The sequence below is a fragment of the Bos taurus genome, chromosome 1 (assembly GCF_002263795.3).
Source record: "Bos taurus isolate L1 Dominette 01449 registration number 42190680 breed Hereford chromosome 1, ARS-UCD2.0, whole genome shotgun sequence".
Classification (NCBI taxonomy): domain Eukaryota; kingdom Metazoa; phylum Chordata; class Mammalia; order Artiodactyla; family Bovidae; genus Bos; species Bos taurus.
In genome coordinates, this window is record NC_037328.1 from 82,853,760 (window position 1) to 82,873,359 (window position 19,600).

Below are 19,600 nucleotides of genomic sequence, written 5' to 3' on the forward strand. Positions count from 1 at the left end.
GCGTAATTGAATTCATGTTTAATAATTACAGGCACCGTGCCCCCCCTTCCCCCTGCCCAGGCAGCAGGGGTGGTGCAGGGGCTGGGGCATATGCCCCCAGCAGCGAGGACGGCAGTCCCAAGAGTGATTTTCAGAAAATAAAAAAGGACCCCAGGGGCAGGCGGTGGTGCCCCCCCCAAGACACACCAAATTTCAAGACTTTATATATAATATATCTCTGTGCCCCGGGGGGAGGAGAGGGACACCTGGCAGCATCTGGAGGGGGGGCCCCAGGCAGCCCCAAGCCATCCTGCCTCTTCAGCCACTTTATTAGCTCAGACAACATCGCACTACAGGCACCCACTGCCGCTGCCGCCGCTGCTGCCACCCCCCCTTGCAGTCCAGGCGGCTGGCTTGGCCATCCGAGTGTCCATGGGGCTCCAAGTCCCCGGCCCCACCCGCCCTCAGTTGTGGTCAGACTCCTCCTCCTCCGCCTCACGAAGCCACTTGAAAAAAGTCGTGACAGATTTTAGGGCCACGCCCTTGCCCTGCTGCTCAGCAGGGTCCTTGCTACTCTCCCAGCTATAGAAGGCGTCCTCCTTCACCACGTCCTCGTCATACAGCGCATCGAAGAACATCCCAAGCAGGTCTGCAAGCAGGCAGAACAGCAGTTAGAGGCATGCTGTCCATAAGCACCCCATCCCACCGCCCAGGAATCCCACCCCTAAGCTCCACTGTTGAAACAAGGCCCAGACCCAACATGCTGACATTTGTGTGTCTAGCCATTCCAGAGTGACTAGGTCTCTGACACCATACTAATCTCATGATCTAAGACACTGGTTGGCGAGAATGAGTCACTTGGCCAAAATGTACAAACCTGCCCAGCCTCACCTCAGCAGCTTCAAGCTTCTCCACTCATGATATATTTATTTAATGGGGAAAACTGCAGAATTGGTACTCCTGAATTTGAGGAATCACAAAAGGCTGAGACGTACCTCCCACAGAAGTCAAGGGTATAACCTGGAACATTCACTGACCCCACCCCGGCCCCATTTTACAGGTTCTGACAAACTTGACCCTAATTTTCTCTTACTTTCCACCATCTCCTGAACATATATCCACCCGTCTCTGGCCTTGACACTTTTAGGTGTGATGTATCCTTTGCCAGGAACATTGTTTCTCTTGTCACCTTTTATCACCTTCCTAGTGAATTCCTTTAGGCTCAACTCAAGCACCCTCTCTGCTCTGCTTCTCCCTCATCCCCAGCTTTCCGTCAGCCTTCCAAAGCACTTATACAACCCTGAACATAATCTATTCCATTCCCCACATGCACTGCCAGTCTTTCCAAAGAAAACAATACATTCTTAAAAGCAAAAGGAGGTTGAGAAGTTGATTTCTTTTGAATACAGCATAGAATTTAGAGTCCAGGCCTCAGTGAAACACTGACTGAGCCATCTAAGAGAAACTCCAAGCCAGGATGTTCCTCAGGCACACACCCTCAAAGCCACAACCGAGGCTATGGACAGCCTCCAACCCCTATCCCTCAGCAATGGCAGCAACTGATCACTTATCCCAAACTTGTTTTCCAAACCCCATGTATACGTATCCCAGTGACTCTACACAATCAATTTATCCACCACTCTGCCCCATATTTATAAGCCCAAGCTTCTCCCACCTAAACACTAAAAGCCTCCTTTTAACACCTACTATCTCTTCACACCCAAACAAAATAAGATTTGTCTTTTGACAAGAGATTAGTTGAATTCAAACATTTCTAGGGACTACCCTGGTGGTCCAAAGGCTAAGACGGCCATGCTCACAATGAAGTCAGCCTGGGTTCAATCCTTGGCCAGGGAACTAGATCCCACAAGCTACAACTAAGACTTGGCTCAGCCAAATCAAATAATAAAAGTATTGAAAAAAAAAATTTGTCTGCACTTGCTATTTTCTTCCTGATTCAGGGGAGTATTACCCTGTCCTTTCCAATCCAGATACTGCCCCCTGCTTTACCAAATACTTTTTCTGCCAGGGTAGCCTCCATGTTTTCACATACCAGAGGCCCTAATTTTCAGATCTGTTCAAGCAGCATCTAGCATTATAGACCATTTCCCTCTCCTAATATGCCCTGTGCCTCCAGAAATGGGCCTTCAGCCCTGACCTCTTCCTCTCCAAATCAGATACCCAGGTAGCTGCCTACCTACCTGACTGACATCTCTGATCATCCCCATCAGGACCACAAACTCAGTATGACCAAACTCAACTTGATCCAGTGGTCCCTACTGCCCAGTAAATGGCATCCCCACTATCATCTCACCTGTTAAAACCATCCTGGGAGTCATGTATGACTTCCAATCTCTTTTCTATCCCCAGGCCAGTGTGTCTTGAATCTGCCCACCCCTCTCCCATCCCCATTTCCACCAGAGAGGCTGAGCCACTACCAATACGCCCCAATCGGCTGGCCAATCTAGCCACATTCACCCCACTCCAAATCACTCTTCCCACCAACGGCCAAGATGATCTAAACACTAAAAAGAATTTTTAAAATCCTTGCTTAAAATTCCACAAAGGCCGATTTTCCTGTCCTTAGGCTAAAGCCCCAAACTCATCCCATGGTTTACAGAGTCCTGCATGACCTGGCCACATCCATCTCTCCACCCTACTTGCCTCACATACAACTGGCTGCTGTGCTCTTCCACACTGGCCTTCCTTTAAGTTTTTACCTTGTATCATGTTTTCAACCTCAAGGCCTCCCTTTACATATACAGTTCTTTACATATACAGTTCATATACATATATGTCTCCCTTTCCCCTTTGTCATTTAAGGCCCCATGTGTCAATTCCCACTCATTCCCTCTGACTAGGTAAATTCTCCCAGAGTATCCTGCAGGACCCATCTTCCAACACTTACCCAACTCCATGCTCATATGGGAACTATGTTTGACTTAATCACTGTTAATATCCCAACCCCAATGCCCTGCCACACAGTGCGTGGCAGGAGTACATCCTCAGTCACGCAAGTCGTGTCTCTTTGTGAAACCACACACTGTAGCCCTCCAGACTCTCCGGGCCGTGGGATTATCCCAGCAAGAATACTGCAGTGGTTGCCATTTCCTCCTCCAGGGGATCTTCCCCACCCAGGGATCGAACCCATGTCTCCTGCATTGCTAGGCAAATTCTTTACCTACTGAGCCATTGGGGAAGCACAAAACAGGCAGTCAATTAACCTTCAAGGCCAAGTCTAACTCCTTCCACTTGTCAGTAAGGAAACAGTGTTGGAGAGAAAAGGACTCAATCATGAGAATATTTTGCTCTCCAGGGACCACCCACTTTTCTTCGGTTGAGACCCTTTCCACCACTGCCCCGCTACGGTCTGGTAGTTCCTCCAGCCCACCCACCCTCACCATCCCCGTGGCCTGGCTCTTACTAGGGGGCTGGTCTAAGGTCACTACAAGGGCCTGGAGGGCATAGAGCGCCTGCAGCTCCTTCTGCTCGTCACACAGGTATTTCTGTAGCAGTTTCGCTCGTGCTTTCAGCACTGCAACATCCACTCGGAGAGAAGACTCAACTATAGGGAGAAAGACAGGGGTAAGCAGAATAATGCACCCTCAGCCTGGTCCAGAACCAGAGGTAAAGACCAAAACCACCCACCCTTGCCCCACCAACTCCCTGGCTCCTCTTACAGATAATTGCAGAATAGCAGACAGTTGTCATAAGGGCTCGAACTAATGTGTTGGATGTCACCTGCTGCTCGTTCAGGTTGGCCTGTGCAGGAGAAAGAGAAACAAATGGCTCAAAAGTTCTAAATTATGCCTGGAAGGCTCCATTTTTGTTGCCCCCACCAAGCACCACCTTCTCTCACTCGCTGTGTCCACGCCAGTCTCAAGGAGAAACATACCTCTATCCAGTCAAACACCCGCTGGTTACTGCTGCCCTCCTGCAGCAGCTTCTCCAGCTGCCTGCGCAGCTCCTCAAAGGACAGCAACCTCTGGCCTGGGGCTTCTAACTCCTCTCCCAGGGTATACTCCACCTTCTGCAAGCAGAAAGGCCCACAGTCGGGAGGTAAACGCATCACATGAGATAACAGAAGAGAAGAGGACTGGCTGGCCCCAAGTGCTAGAGTCCACCCAAGTCTAGTCACAAACCTGCGCAGTGACAAAGGCACTGACATCCTGGCCTTCAGGCAGAAATTCCTTCCAGCTGAGTCCAGCCTCTCGCCACAGCGTCCCCACCTTTTTAGGACCCTGGAAAACATTAGACCAACTCATTAGACAACTCTCATTCTAAGAATCTAACAGCTTCACAAATATCATCTAACAAATGCATACTGTAATCTCACCAGACACTTTGCAAGCAGCTCAGGATGCTAAGATACTGAATGAGAACAGTGCGTCCATGGCTACAGTCTAGTACCGAGCACAGACATCAGTCAAATAACCATCCAAAGTCACGAGAAGTTACCTACCACAGTGCTATGAGACTCAGGAGATGGCCTGAGAGCCTCTAGGAAAAGGTCAACTAGGTCACAGGACTCTCAAAGAATTACTGGACCACAAAAGGTAAACAACCAGATCAAAATACCTCATCCAAGCCTTCCACATACATCTACGTTTCTTTCTAAAATAGCTTAGTTTTTCATTATTGCAAGTAACAAAGCTTATGGGAGAGAACAACCTCTAACAAGTATTCAGCTCCCAAGTCCAGAAAAATTAGAAGCAGATGTAACCCCAACGCAAATCAGAAAACAGCAGTCTTTTGAGTTCATTTTCTCTAAGGGGCAACAGATTCTGAAGCCATCGCAGTTTTACAACAACATATTCAGGATGATGTCATCAACTCTTGACAAAAGTACTTCATGGACTTTAAAAACGTCCCTCTTAACACCATTAAAATCGAGTTGTCTCACAGCTGACATACATTTTTAAAATAAGACCGTAAGTTTTTTCTTTCTTAGCAGTGCATAAATGTCACAAAATCCATGGCACCTTGGAGTCAATGAAATACTACTAGATCAATATGTTTTTTCTTTTGAATTATTATTCTATACTTCTTAGAAACTATCTGGTATACATTTTTACCTAAAAGAATATGAAAGGACAATTTCTCTCTGATTCAAGACTCACTCCTCCATGTTCCAGAGCTGAACTCTCTTAAAACTGTATTTCCCGACATCTCACCACCACTAAGTACCACAGACAACTTGCCCTTCCAGTCATTTCACCTTTGTATTTGCTAGTCAGTTAACTTTAATAAAGCAGTTTCTGTCGTGAACATTACCAGACACCCCTTTGCAATTTCACAGTACTTTGCCTAGTATGTGGTCAATGTTCTAAAAGAGGCTAGCTGAATGAATTAACTCATCAATCAAAGGCCTAGGACCTTGTGCTCAGTTGCTCAGTCCTGTCCAACTCTTTGCCACCCCATACTGTAGCTGCCAGGCTCCTCTGTCCATGGGATTCTCCAGGCAAGAATACTGGAATGGATGGCCATCTCCTTCTCCAGAGGGCCTTAAATTTCTCATTCTCCTCCAGCGTTGGCCAGAACCTACTATAGGAACTGGCCTGAGCAAGAGTGCCAGCCTCACCATTTTCCCTCCCAGGTACCAACCCAGCACCACCATCCTGCCAAAGGACCATGAGGCTTCAGGGTCACCACAAGCAACCAAACCACATGGTGGGAAGAGACGTCCTAAACAAACCACCTCTGAAAGGCTCACTCACCATGCTTTTGCACAGGAGCCCCAGGATCTCCAGCAACAGGGAAGCAGCCTTGCCCAGGGGTCTCAGAGGTTTTGTTATTTCCCTATAAGATAAACATTCATTGTTAAACTAGCCTCCCACACACTCTCAACATACTAGCCCATCGGTTCCTAAATCCAGGGTTCTGACCTGCCACGCCTCCTTTCTCTCTCCTTCCTATCTTTACCTCCCCTGAATTCCACCAGAGGGGGCTTACCTGAACAGCTCCCCCATTGGCACCCCACCTTCCTGCAGAATGGGCGTTATCAATTCTGCTAGGTAGAGCCACACATGAGGGATGTCAATTTCCATGTCTTCAGCCAACTCTAGAATTTCATATAGCCTGCATAGGGAATTCAAAGTCAGGACCTTCTAAGATAAGCCTGCACTCCTTTGTTGCCCTCCTTTTGGGGCAACAAAGGCATCGCTAAAGGGATCAACAACTGCAGGACCCTCCTCAGGAACATTTCCTAAACACGGGGCAATTATCTCACACTAAGTGAAAGTCGCTCAGGCGTGTCCGAGTCTTTGTGACCCCATGGACTATACAGTCCATGGAATTCTCCAGGCCAGAATCCTGAAGTGGGTAGCCTTTCCCTTCTCCAGGGGATCTTCCCAACCCAGGGACTGAACCCAGGTCTCCCGCTTTGCAGGCAGATTCTTTACCAGTTGAGCCACAAGGTAAACCCAAGAATACTGGAGTGGGTAGCCTATCCCTTTCTCCAGCAGATCTTCCCGACCCAGGAATCAAACTGGGGTCTCCTGCATTGCAGGTGGATTCTTTACCAACTGAACTATCAGGGAAGCCCTATCTCACACTAAGGCCACCTTCTCCTTAGAGCTCACCCCCAACTATGCCAAAACTTATGTTGACCAGAATGGCTGAGGAGCCTACACTCTTATTCAAGGTTCACGGGTCCTATGAAGGAGAGAAAGGTATGAGAAGGTAAGAACGGGAGGCCTGCAGAGGCCAGTCATACCCTTGGTAGTACTGAGCAGTGGAGAGGTGCCCAGCACAGAGCAGCTGGTGCAGCAGCCGGCCCATGTGCTCCCGCGTGATGGCGCTGCGCTCCAGCGTGGACTCGATGCCGTGCCGTACAAAGATAAAGAGCAGGGAGGGCGAAGCCAGCTCCTGCACGCACTGCACTGCCTCCTGCAGGGGTGCAGAGCACAGAAGGGAGGCCAGTCATGTGTGGCTCAGACCTTCCACCCCTGCCTGTCAGCACAGGCCATCCACCTTGTCATCCCTCACTCAGACCGCTCTCATGGCTTACCTTCATGTCATTGAGATGGAGGTACTCCTCAATGATGGCCCTGGATTTCTTCTCCAGCTCCTCTTCAGAGAGTGCAGCCTTCGGGGGACTCACCGGGGGGAGGGCAGCTTCTCGTTTCACTGAGCGGAGAAAAACATACCACAGATTCATCAATTCCAGTCTTCCTAGCAAACAGTCTGAAGCCCTGAAGACACTGTCTCGGGAGTGGTTGGTCCCAAACCAGCCCACACTCTTCTCTTCCCCTCCCCCGGCCCCTTACCAGCTTCCCGCCCGCGGTCCCGATCCTCCGTGAGGCTAGCTGCCTTGCGTAGTCCATCAGGCTGAGAGGGCCGCTCTCTACTCCGTTCCTCCACTTCCTTGCTGAAGCTCCGCTTGGTGGCGGGTGTCCGGGCGCGATCAAGCCGGTCACCACGGTCACCTCCCCGTTCACTCCGCTCTAGGCGGTCTCCCCGGTCCCCAGCTTTCTCACCTCGTTCCCGGCTCAAGCTACTCCTGGAAGACAGACAGGGACATCGTCTCTCACCCGTACTGCCCAGGTGCGCTCCTGTTTTAACTGTCAAATACGCTGAGCAACTGTCTGGCCTTGTTCGTGGCAGCAGGAATACACCCCAACTCAGTCAGGAGCTCTGAGCATTACAGGTGTTAAGAATTCCTGTGTTAGCAGCCAAAACCCAATGAGCACTCCCAGTGTGATGAACAGAGACACCGAGGAAACCTCACCTCTGCACCACTCGTCTGTTGTCTGTGCTTTCTGTTGGTACTGCTTGTTGAAGGGCTGAGAAGCGATTCAAGGTACTAGTAGCTGGACGAGCAGCTTCTGATGCTGGGGAAGCAGAAAACTCAGATTAAAGACACCTGGTCCTAGTTCTGGCACGAAGGTAGTTCAGTCCCTAGTCCCGAGTACACACCACCTGTATGATCTAACCACTCTGCAGTCAAAGTCTCCCGTACAGACAAGGCTCTGACCTCAAGAGCTGAAAAACCACCCAGCTCTTGACAGTGACAGTAGCCTCCATACCTGCATCGGAGGGCTTGGCTCCTGAGCCTCCACTGCTACCCTTGCCCCAGCTCAATCGGCCTCCAGGTGCAAACAGCTGGTTATTAGAATCAATGGAGCCAGGCTGAGGAAGGAAAGGGAGTGGAGAGTCATGGGTCTGATCCAGTCAAAGCCCCCAGCCAGCCCCCACCACACAGAGCCACAAGCGGCCTAGACCAGTAAATATTTCAGGCCTTACGTAGACCATACAGTTTCAACTAGTTGACTCTGCCACTGTAGCACAGGAGCAGTCACAGACAGCACTTACAAGGTAGGACTGTGGTTCTGTGCCAAAACCTTATAGACACTGAAATTTACATTTTATAAAAATTCTTGTCACAAAGTATCACTTTTTTCCTCTAACCATTAAAAAAATGTAGAAAACTCTCAATTGTAGTTTGTGGGTATATAGAAGCAGGGAATGGCTGGATTGGGTATGCATGTCAGGGTGCTATTCACTGGTTCAGACCAATGTGAACTCACTCCCTAGAGATGACAGTCCTGCCCAGTAATCTAACTAGTTGGTCTAAGGGGGAAAACTCAAGTTGTCACCTTCCCAACTTCAGAAAGCAAGGGGACTAAGATCCAAGCATATGCTTAAGGCCCGTCTGACCACTCTTTTATTCTCCCATCACTGACCAACAACCCTTCCAACATATACACCCCTACCTTTGTGATCTTAGTGAGTCGAGAAGTGTCAATAGGGCGGCTGCCCTTGCTGATGGGTACTGTGTTCCAGCCACCATCATCCACAAGTGGAAGGCCACGGCCTGGAACAAGGAAAGCATGCTGGAATGATAACTAAGTCCCAGCAACCCTGTTCTGGGGAGCTGCCACCAGCCTTCCTTCCTCAGATCCTCAGTTCCATCACGGGGTCTCAGTGGCCCAGACACGTGGCACTAATAAGAAGTCATCAGTGGAAAGCACAACCCCTCACACTGTCCCCCCTTCAGTCCCAGCCTCAAACTCACTGATGGGTGGGCCTGGAGGGCCACCCCGACGCTTGTCGCTGCCCTTGGCCATTAGCTGCTGCACTTTTATGTGCTCCCGATGCTCCTCCATCTCAGCTTCCTTGTGGATTTGGTCAATTGTCTTGGGCCCCTGGTCCCCACGGCGTGGCACCCAGTTGCTCTGTGGGATAGGCCAGTCACAGGGTAATAACATCAGAGAAGACCAGACCAGTGTCAGGAAATGGGGGCTGTGGGGTCAGAGGCAGCAGACTGACAGCGGGCAAGAGGGAACACACACCTTTCGCAGATCCAGCACATCCTGCAGCATAAAGCGGATCCGGGATGAAGTCTTCTTTTCCTTAATGATTTTTTCCATCTGGTTGAAATACTGATCCATCCGGGGCTAGCAAGAAGCAAAGGGATCAAGGTCACCTGCAGCTACAGACCCTGCCCCTCCTCAGGCTTTGCAGCCCCACCACTGCAGCTCAGGGGCACACAGTGCCATGCCGATACAACAGCCGGGAAGGGTGCTGGTCAGTGTGCGGCAGACCCCACGTGCTTCAGCCTGGCCTCACCCATACCCCGGGACCCCTACCTTGGCCTTCTCAAAGTCCAGGTCTTTGCCAATGGTGGTGAGCAGACGGCAAAGGCATTCAAGGGACTCTTCATCATGGTTCTTAAGTAGTTTAACCACACAGTCATGCATGATTGCCTCTGTTAACATCTTCAATTTGAACAACTCCCCGATAAACTTGATATTCCCTAACGAGCGCCGCCGGGCTATGTCTCGAGCCTCTTCCAGCTCTTCTTTCAGGCGTCCCCGTTCCTCTGCCTGCCGGTCATAGGACAGGGGTCACGTCAAAAAGACACCAGCCACTCAGTTAAAACCTTCCCTCCACTACCTGGATTCCTAAACCTAGCACCAAGCACTCACATTCTAAGGCAGAGAACCCCCCAAATACCACTATCCCCACTCCCACTCCTGCAGCTGAGGAGCGACTGGGTGAAGTAGTGGAACTGGGAGTGGAGCTTCTCTCACCGTAGCAGCTTCATCCATCTCTTTTTGCTTCTTCTCAAAAACCTCATCATCATCTTTGTCTTTTTCAAACTCCTTCTGACATCGATTTAACAACAGTTTTCGGAAGTTCACAGTCACTGTTGGCTTTTCTGTAGTGGGCACTTTCAGCTGTACGTCAAAGAGAACATCACATTCAGACCAGTCGAGGGCAGGGCAAGGAAAACCCTCCAAAAGTCTTCAACTACGTGACCCCTGAAGACCTCTGGCCCAGCTCTGCCTCCTTCTGGCTGCCACCACCAGCACAGGATAGAGGAGAACCAAGAAGCTAGACTCAGAGGCTTAGGAAGAGAAGTGAGAACTAGACCACAAAGCTTAGAGAATAGTGGAAACTAACCGCCATGAGGCAGCGGCACATGTTGGCATAGGCCACGGAGAAGTTGGGTTCTGAAATGGCCTTCTCGAAGATGAGGTCAATGACCCCTTTGAGACGTTCCTCGGTATCAATGGCTAGCTGCGTCACCTGCTTCATCAGCTGCTGGAACATCTGGGGTGTCAGCTTATTCAAGATGGAGCGCACCCTGCGGAACAGGTCCTGGAGGAGAGAGGGAACAGACAAGACATAGAATCCAGTGACGTGTTCAGGGGCTGCCAGGAGGCGGAGGAGAGGGCCGTGGGGACTCGGATAGGTGCTAGTGATGAGAATGGCCAGAAGCAGAGGTTAAGGCTGGCTCAGAGGGCAGACCCTGAAGAGAACTGGAGACCAAGGCACAACTTGCAGGTACCTGGGTTTTGCTGCCATCAGCATCCTCTTCTCCTCGGTCCTTATCAGCCGCCGTCCGCTTGCTACTGGGTTTCCAGGCCTTTTCTGCTTTGTTCAGCTTTATATCTTCGGTCATTGACACTGTGGCAATGATCTTGCGTGGTTCCTTTCGGGGGCCCTGCTGAGATCGCCGGGGTCCCAGGCCAGCCTGCTAAGCAAGGAGCGGGGACAAAAGACAGGGAATTAGTCAGCACAACTACCACCATCGCCCACATCTCCAGGGCAGACTTCTCCCCAGCCCTCAATGAGATACAGGGGCCAACACCCCCAGCGCATCCCTTGCCAGACCCACTCACCGGCCCTCGGGGCAGCTCCCCACCTGGCCCACCCCTCGGGGGCCCACGGTTGCTAAGGGCTGGTCGGCCAAGGTTGGCAAAAGACGGAGTGAAGTCTGGGCCACAATTTATGCCCTGAAGTCTAGAGGGGTCCAGCGGTCGCAATGGTGTTTTATTGGCCTGTGAAAAAGACAGAGAAGGTATCAGAAACAGGATAGGGCTAGCTACTGACCACTCTTTCAGGACCTCTGGCTCCTCCTCAGTCAACCAACCAGCATAAACATACTCTCTCCCTCAGGCCTACCAACCTTATCCAACACCACATCACTGATGTGGGGCAATCCCTCAGGCTTCTGCATACTGGCAAAGATGAACTGAAAGCCAAGCAGGAACTCTCGGTCATAACGCTTTTTCTCCTCAAGGTTTAGAGGCTTCCACTGATCTGCAAGGAAGACAGGATGAAGCAATCACACTGCTCTCTCCTGGGTCCTGACAAGCATACTCAACCCTTCTCACCCTTTCTTTCCACATACCTGACTTATATTCATACTTCTGTTCCCCTGGCTGGATATTCTCTGCATTTTGAATCTTGTCTTCCTTTGAGTCCCAGGTCTCCTCTCCTTCCTCAGACCGCAGGGGCACACTGCTGCCCTCAGGCTCTGGGCTGGGATTGCAGCCTGCAGGAGGCTGATTTTCCACCTCTGGTACCCCTGGGTTCGCCTGGAACCATTGCACATTCCGTTTTGGTTGCACTGTCTCCACTGTTCCACACCCACACTCTGCCCTGCTCCCTCCACGTTCTGCTCCCTTACCTCCTTGAAGGCATCTAGAAGGTCTCCTACAGCCTCCTTCTTATTGAGCTCCTTAATTTTCCGTCTCCTCTTTGGCACAGACACTGCCACTATTTGGGGGGGAGGAGTGAGAATAACTTAAGGAGTACCCCAACCTCTGGGAAAAATAAAAAGAAGCCACTGTACAATATTCGCTTTTTTTGTCACATCCTCTCTCAACTTATAATTCCTCAATCTAGCCCTTGAGAGTTCCATTATAGGGCTTCTAGGACCCAGACACAATGGCCCAAGAGGTCACCCATCAAAAAAGTTTCCTTTTTTGAAAAGCACACCCAGCCTGCCCCACCTCCACCATCCAGCAGCACCTTACCTTGGGTGGCTACTGCCACCTCCGAATTCTGGGATAGGTGGGCTGGGACAGGGGTGCTCTCTTGGGGGAGAGGTTCCTCTCCTCCCTTCTCACCCTCAGCTTCTCCTTCCTCTTCCTCTTCTTCCTCCTCCTCCATGTCCTCCTCCTGAGCAGGGGAAGCCACTGGAGGAGCCACAGCTGGGGTAGCAGAAAGGACAGTGGGGGGAGTCACCGACACTATAGCCTCCTTGGCCTGTTCCTCTGGTTCACTGACTGGGCTTAAGTCCACAGCTGGTGGTGAAGGGGCTCCGTTGAGTAGTTCCTCAGGTTGGGCAGTTGGAGCAATAGGCATGGGGGATTCAGAGGGACAAGCTGGAGGAGGGAGAGGGGCAAGCTCTGGGCTTGACTCCACCTCTGGTTCCAAATTCTCAGATGGGACTGTGCCATTAGGCTCAGGAAGAATTTCCACCTTGTGAGATGCCAGGGGGCTGGGAACCTGGAGAGGACTGGAAGAGAACTCAGATTCTGGAACTGGTTTGCTCAGCGTCACTTCTACTTCCAATATGGGTTCAGCAAGGGGAGTGGGTTCTGGAGAGAGGCAACACGGCTCCCCACTTTCAGGGGGCGTGGGGGTTGATTCTTCTACAGACGTCTGTATCATCCCTGTTGTCATTGTGTCCCCAGGAACAGAGAGGACTGCGAGATTAGGCTCAGACCCCGGTTCCAAGACTGGGGGTGGTGATGGGGTTGGAGAAGGTGATGAAGGCTGGGATTCTGAAGGGCTGTGCTCTGGGCCAGGCAGCCCTGGCCGCTCCCCAATGATTGCTCCCTGCGACCGGTCATCTGCACCATAGGAAGAACAGGTAATTAGAGGCAAGTCCTTCCCCGTGATTGTTGTTCCTCCTCCCAGCCAAGCATTCCCAACCTAATAGCCCCTCCTACACATACCAATCTTCTCCCCCTAGGTCTTTTTCATTCCCACTCAAAATCCATCTGCCCTTAAATACTGCTACTTGAGACCTAAGTCATTCTTCTCTGACATTTTCAACAGCCACACTCCTTTTCCCCTTAAAAGCCGTGCCCCACCTGCTTACTTACCTGGCCGGACGACGACAGCAACCTGGGGTGTCTCCCCATTAGCCTGAGGCTCCAGACCGCCTCCCGTCTGCAGGACACAAAGGGTTACCAAGTTTGCCCTGAAGAGTCCCACAACCCTGCTACAGCCATTTCTACTTTAGCTGCCTAGAAATCCAGGAAAGCAGGGAAATAAGTCCCTTAGTTGAAGAAAAAGATCAAGGGACCTGGGAATACAGGGAAGAACAGCCATCCCAGTCAGGGCATCACTCAAAGGACAGACAGTACCTGGGGAGGTGTGGGTGTGGAGGCAGTGCGGGCCCCAGACATGATCTCCTCCGTGATATCCTTCCCTCCTTGGTTTGGGTCTCGAATTCGGATCTGGGGAAAAAAAGCTACGGGCTAAGTGGGAAACAGGAGCAGCCCACCTCTCCACCCTGCCCCGCTCCTAAGACTCCAAGCCAACCCCCCAGCCCCCCACCGGGAAGCAGGTGGGTGGGTGCCAGAAACCCTGTGAGTTCTCCTGTCAACCCATCCGGCTGCTCTTGTAGTCTCTGCCCTGGCCCCTACCCCTAAGACACTCTTGACCTCACAGAGCAGATACGTACATCACAATGCCCCTCCCTCCCTTATCCCTGCCCCACCAGTCCCCAAGAAGTGGCTGCATGCCTGGGGGCCCAGGACCCCCATCTAGCACCCATCCGGCTCACTTGTGGCTAGTCTGCCTGATCTCTGGGGGCAGGGCCCAGATCCAGTGGGTGGAGCCAGGGTGACTCAGCGGCTTCCCCAGCTCTGGCACCCTATTCTGGGCACCACGCCCAGGGCTTGAGGACTGAGCAGAGGCGGAGGCCTCAAGAGCTTCCAGGACTGGGGGGTGGGGACACAGAAAACAAACCATTTTCAAGGCAAGCCACCAGAAACCCAAAACCAAACTTAGATGTTATGGACAGAGAACCCAGGTCTCTCAAGAATTTCCCTACCAGACACTTCAATCTTCTAGTGAGCTTCTTCTATACTGAAATCGTAGTACCTTACGAAGAACCTGAGCATTTCACACATCCCCATTCTCTGCCTACTCTCAGGTGAAGATCTCCCTCAACTTCCTGCTCCCTGACCCACAAAGTGCCTGACCTTGATCCTTGCTTTCCCAGATGTCCTACAACCCCTTGCTGCTACTCACCGTCTTCCGCTCCCTCTTGGGAGCAATCTGGGGTGGCTGGTTCATCAAAACAGGTGGGGGAGCTACACCAGTGGGAAACTGCTGCACACCCTGGGCTGGGTAGTAAGCGCCAGCTTGGGGGAGGGGGGGACAAGGAAAGGAGAATAGTGGCAGGGTCAGGGCCCAACCACATACAAATGCCTGCTTGAGCACAAATGCCTCCCAGCCCCTGGAGAACCTCTCATCACCCACAGCCGGCCCCTTACCCTGCCCCACCCTCCTCCCCAAGGGAATTAGGTGTCTGTCAAAGCTGGGGAACCAGTCTGAACTGCGTTTACAAGAATTCCTAACACTGACACACACACCCCTTGTAGGCAGGCACTCCTTCCCCACCACACACCAGCTACTATGTCTGTTCCTCTGCTACCCCATAACGTAACATGGGTGCATCCCACCCCCAGCAAACACACACATACACTCTGAGAGAGCAGCAACTACTTAACCTGAAACAGAATCAGGTCTTTGGCTGGGAATGATAAAAACAGATTTGCCAACCCTGTTCCATTCAACCTGAGTCCAATTCCAGTCTCCAGCCCTCTGCTAAGGGGCAAGGAAACAAAAGGTAACATTATGAACCAGGCCCAGGATGAGGAAAATTCCTTAAAGCAATGGTCTCCAAAATGGGATACATTCTTTAATATCATCCATAACCTCCACTTGTTTTTGACAAGCAACATTAAGTGTTATTTGTTTAAATTATGCATACGTATAACAAACAAAAACATACATGTATTAGAAGTACATACTCAAAATTTTTCCTGATGGTCAAAAAATTTTGGAAACCACTGCCATAAAGAACAGACTAATCCTTTCCTAGAATATAAATGAAAAACAGCTACAGAAACCTCCCAAATCCATGTTACATGGGCTCCCCCCAACCATGGAACAAGTGTCAGGGAATATTTACTGACAGGTCCTCAAACTAGCTCCTGAACTATATTCCTTGATGTAGGGAGGACTCTACAACTCTCAACAATAGTGTAAAATCCTCTCGCCACCACCCCCCAATACCAGTTACATGTTAGCACCAATCCTGACTACCACTATCACTTTTAGAGCAAGAGACAGGCCTGGGAAGGGTCCTAGAAATTAGGCAAGTTTAAATGCTCCCTGGGACTCACTCTCCGACTTCAGACCCCGCTTACCGTAGGTCCCAAACTCTGTAGGGCTTGCACCTGGGTAGAAGCTTGGGGCTCCCGGCTGCACAGGATACTGCTGTGTCGGGACAACATATGTGGAACGGCCCTGATGGAGGGGAAGGGGGATAAGGAGGGGAGAGAAGGAGTTGAGGGAGCTATGAATACCACATCAGACTACAAAGAGAATGCAGGGCAAGACAGGACAGGCCAACTCTGGGCAATGACCAGAAGAAAGTCCCACCTCTAGAGGAGAGATGGGACTGGAGGATCAGGGTGGGGGGAGGTGGGGGAGCGGGGACAAGGTTGTGTGGCTTCAGCACCCAAGCCTCCAGCCTCACCTGTCCAGGGATGTAGTAGGCCCCCTGGGAGGCTGGGTAGGAGATCTGGGAAGGGATCATCATTACTTGGGATCCAGCAGGGTAGACATGGGCAGCTGGGCCAGGGCGGGCAGGGGCTGCACTCTGCACTCGGGAGGCTGCACTGCTCGGGGGCTGGGCCCGGCTAGGGTAGAAGTGCTGTCAGGAGGGAGGAAGGCAGTTGGCACTGGGCAGGGGAGGAAGTGGACAGCAAAATGGCCATTCCACTATGTCTCTAGTCTGGAGAGAAGTACCAGGGGCTTTGGAACATGGGACCAACACTGCCAAGACTCACTTGACCAACTGATGGTTAAGTGGCCTCTTGAACTCACGTGTGCCCTCCAAACTCAGGTACACACTTTGCACTCGGTATATTTACTCCCTCCCTGCCATGCATACTCATGTCACCTCCTCCACGCTATCCTTCAGCAGAGGCTTCCTAACACCCAGATGCATCATGCCTAAGTAAAGCCTTTTTCAGCAGCATACTCCCCAGCATGCACTGCACCATCCTAAGGTACTGAGGAGCTAATTGCTAACATGCAAGTTTCTCAGTTCCCAGATACGCGCTATGCAAGATTTAGCCCCTAACATGCACTGGTCAGCCTCAGACTGAGGACATGGACAGCCAACAAGTCCCCACCCTGAGGGACCCCAGTCCCTGTGTCTAGCCCCTGACTAGGGAGGAGGGTAAGGGTGAGACCAGGAAAGAGTCCAGGATTAGCAAAGGGGTATTACCTGCAGAGACCTGAATCCTCCCTGAGAGCACATGGGGACAGGAAAGAAGAGAATTATCCCCAAGGTGATGAAGGGGAAAAAAAATGAAAGAGGCAGGACAAGAATCCTCTCCCATTTAGTGAGGAAGAATTTAGGAATAGAGAAAGGTAAGAACCAGCTGGAATGTTTCTCTTCCCACAGTCCAAAGAGAAAGAAGGGATGAGGAACAGAGCAATGGAGACCTCCTAGTAAAAGGAGGAAATAGGGAAGCAGGAGTTGGCAGCAGGGCCCAAAGCGCTGCCCCCAGTTCTCAAGGCACCAGAACCCCTAGCAATGCCATCCCCACCAACAACATACTCCCTAAGGGGCCAGCCACCGTGAGTAATCAACAGTACAAAGTGCAGAGCCGCATAAAAGAACACATAGCAACTGTCAGGAAACCGGGGCAGGTACCGGGCCTCCAGAGTTTCCATCCTAGGCCCAAACTGGCCTAAGCTTTACATGGCTCCCACCCAGGCCCCCTACTCCCCTTCCCACAGCCCCTCACCTGGCGGGGCTGAGAAGGCGTGTTCATTTGTGTCGCTTGAGGCGTACTGAACACCACCGGTGCTGTCTGCCCCGGGGGAAACGCTGGCTGAAGGGGGGAGACCAGATTTCAGCAAGAGGGGAAACCCAGGTGGTGCAGAAACTCAAGCTGGTGAAGGGGAGCAGATCTGTGGCAAGAGCCTCAGCAGTCCACATATGCCCTCCCCATGACAGCCCCTGGGAACAGCCTGGGGGCCCTGTCTCAATTTGGCAGCAGGAAGCTGCACTTTGCCCTGACACAGAAGGGGGTGGGAAAATCCAGAGGTTGGAACCTGTTCCTGACCCGGCTGCCTGGTCTCCCCAACCCCCACCCCAGTCCCTGTTAATTCCTTCCTAATTACCTGTGGGAGTCCAGGGGATGGGGCAGGTGGGGGGCCTGTGGGCTGTGGAGCTTTGTTCATTTCATTTGGTGCCACATCAGGGTCCCCCCAGCACCTGTTGGGAAAGAGTGGGGCTCAGAAGAGGAAAGGGACACAAACTTAAGGCAAATGGAGTGGGGGAGGGGTTAAAGCAAGGGCTGGGTCCCACAATGAGGCCGGGAGGCGCCAAGGGGGTAAAGGAACATTAAAGACCCAGCTTATGTCCCCACCAACACCCTGTCAAACCCTCACCACCTCCAACCACCCCCCGATCTGCTGAAACAGCCCTTCACTCACCCCCTCGGTTAAGAACAAATCCACGGTGCGGCCTACAGGTTCTGGGCATCCGAGGGCCTGGGGTTGGGAGGTGAGGGGTATCAACCTGGCTCCGCGGGGCCCAAGACCAACCAGACCGGAAATTCCAGGTCTCGCTGGCACCAGGCTCCCGGATCACAAACGGAGCTAGCAGCTTCGGCCGTGGTGTCCCCACCCCCCACCAGGGGACACCGGGTTCGGGGCCTGGCCCAGGGGCACACGAGGCACGCCTGCCGTGGGTAGCAGCGGAAGCACCCACGCGGGGCCAGAGGCGAGGCCTGCCGCCGCCCGGCAGTGGAGGCAAGGAAAGGCGGCAGTCGGGCCGTAAAAGGCCAGGCGGGCGGCGGCCGAAGAAGAGCCGGTTTGAAGCAAGTGAGGGTCGGCCCGGAGGGCGGGCGGGGCCGGGGGCTCCTCCCTGCCCGCCGCCGCCGCCTCCCTCCCCTGCGCCCTCCCTGCGCAGCGCCGGCCAGTGCCAAAGAACAACGTGTCACTTCCCGGCGGCCGGGCCGCAAAGGGGGGAGGGGGCGGCGGGCCGGGAGCCGCGGTACCTGTGCCCGCGGGGCCTCCTCGGGTCGGGCCGAGGTGGCACTTAGCAGCCGGGGAACCCGGCGCCCTCCCGGCCTGCGGGGACCGCATATTCCGGCCCCGCGCTCCCCCACCCCCACCCAGCAGCCAGGCCGAGGCAGGCCGGGCACACGTGGGCCGGGGATCGGGCCCTGGCGGGCCGGGGCCCGGGCTTGGGCCGCGGGGCCAGGGCGCTGGGGCGGCGGCGCAGGGTAGCCGGTCCCGGCCCGGATGGCGGCGGATGCGGGGGGAGGGGGTGGGGGGGCCGGGTCGGGCCCGGACATGGCGGCTTTACCTTCAGTCTCCTTCAGTCCGCGCGGCCGAGCCCCACGCAGCCGCACAGACGTAGTCCACAACCATTTCCGGCTCCCCGCACGGATCCCGCTCGGCGGCCACCGCTTCTCCGCAGGCGCAGCCGGCGGCCCCACGTGACCGGCGCAGAGGGCGGAGCAGCGCCCGGCGCCGCGGAGCACATGGGATTTGCCCCGCCTTATCATGTGACAGCCACTGCCCGCCTCTTGTCCCCTCCCGAACTTTGGAACTCCCAGGCCGACCCGGCTCCGCGTATATGTTCCGCGGTTCTTTGGTTCATTCATACTTTGAGCAAGCATTTATTGAGTGCATACTGAGTGCGAGGCGAAGTGCTGGCTGAAGGTTGAGAATACTGACATTAAAGACTCGGTCCCGCCGAAGTAAACCATGGACAAAAACGGAAAAAAATACAAATTAGGCAGCCTTTGAAAATAATGTAAATTAGATATAGAACTATTAAACTGGGTGTTACGCTAAAAGAATTGAAATATTCTAAGTAGAGAGTTAGATTTGTCTTTTATAAAGATCAGCCACTCCCAGGGAGGGACTAAGATCAGTCATGGAAAGTTCAAATAGTGATGGGATAAGTAAATCCAAGACCTCTCCCTGGCAGCCAAAAAATTTTGAACTGCCTGAAGGGACATACTAAAGCCAAAGCTACTTAGAGTCAGCCTGGATTTTAATCCAAATTTCTCTACTTACTCTCCTAGTGATGTACCTACTACTTACCTAC

The 19,600-nt window shown here is 52.7% G+C and overlaps 1 protein-coding gene and 1 non-coding gene across 12 annotated transcripts; both read right to left on the minus strand.

Moving 5' to 3' along the window:
* Window position 1: 1 nt before the first annotated feature.
* On the minus strand, window positions 2-18,919 carry EIF4G1 (eukaryotic translation initiation factor 4 gamma 1). Of its 11 annotated transcripts, none has more exons than XM_024995312.2 (34): window positions 18,851-18,919; window positions 17,974-18,030; window positions 17,659-17,752; window positions 17,280-17,366; window positions 16,754-16,774; window positions 15,998-16,174; window positions 15,666-15,765; window positions 14,482-14,594; window positions 13,590-13,682; window positions 13,326-13,392; window positions 12,249-13,070; window positions 11,900-11,988; window positions 11,621-11,807; window positions 11,396-11,529; window positions 11,109-11,267; window positions 10,775-10,960; window positions 10,387-10,584; window positions 10,014-10,160; window positions 9,570-9,806; window positions 9,273-9,377; window positions 8,996-9,155; window positions 8,694-8,794; window positions 8,007-8,109; window positions 7,709-7,811; window positions 7,248-7,480; window positions 6,989-7,107; window positions 6,695-6,867; window positions 5,932-6,057; window positions 5,697-5,778; window positions 4,122-4,220; window positions 3,875-4,009; window positions 3,660-3,741; window positions 3,404-3,544; window positions 2-628 (listed from the first exon to the last, which is right to left on the minus strand). In XM_024995312.2, exons 3-34 carry the CDS (start codon window positions 17,716-17,718, stop codon window positions 444-446), a joined length of 4,824 nt encoding a protein of 1,607 aa, XP_024851080.1. In that variant the 5' UTR covers window positions 17,719-17,752; window positions 17,974-18,030; window positions 18,851-18,919; the 3' UTR covers window positions 2-443. The 11 variants fall into 11 exon arrangements, with proteins under 11 accessions (XP_024851080.1, XP_024851076.1, XP_059744334.1 ...); XM_024995308.2 differs by having other exon boundaries at window positions 10,775-10,963; XM_059888351.1 differs by having other exon boundaries at window positions 10,775-10,963; window positions 17,280-17,426.
* On the minus strand, window positions 8,871-8,946 carry LOC112448329 (small nucleolar RNA SNORD66). The gene has a single exon (XR_003036695.1). It is a non-coding gene; the product is annotated as a small nucleolar RNA SNORD66 (small nucleolar RNA).
* Window positions 18,920-19,600: the final 681 nt, after the last annotated feature.

Excerpts from the sequence above, each read along its gene's own strand:
- EIF4G1 (XM_024995308.2), bottom strand. The coding sequence starts at position 17,718 with ATGAACAAAGCTCCACAGCCCACAGGCCCCCCACCTGCCCCATCCCCT. Across the intron at positions 16,175-16,753 it reads GAGGATTCAGGTCTCTGCAG|CACTTCTACCCTAGCCGGGC; the intron begins GTAATACCCCTT and ends CCCTCCTGACAG. Across the intron at positions 629-3,403 it reads GACCTTAGACCAGCCCCCTA|ACCTGCTTGGGATGTTCTTC; the intron begins GTAAGAGCCAGG and ends GCCTGCTTGCAG.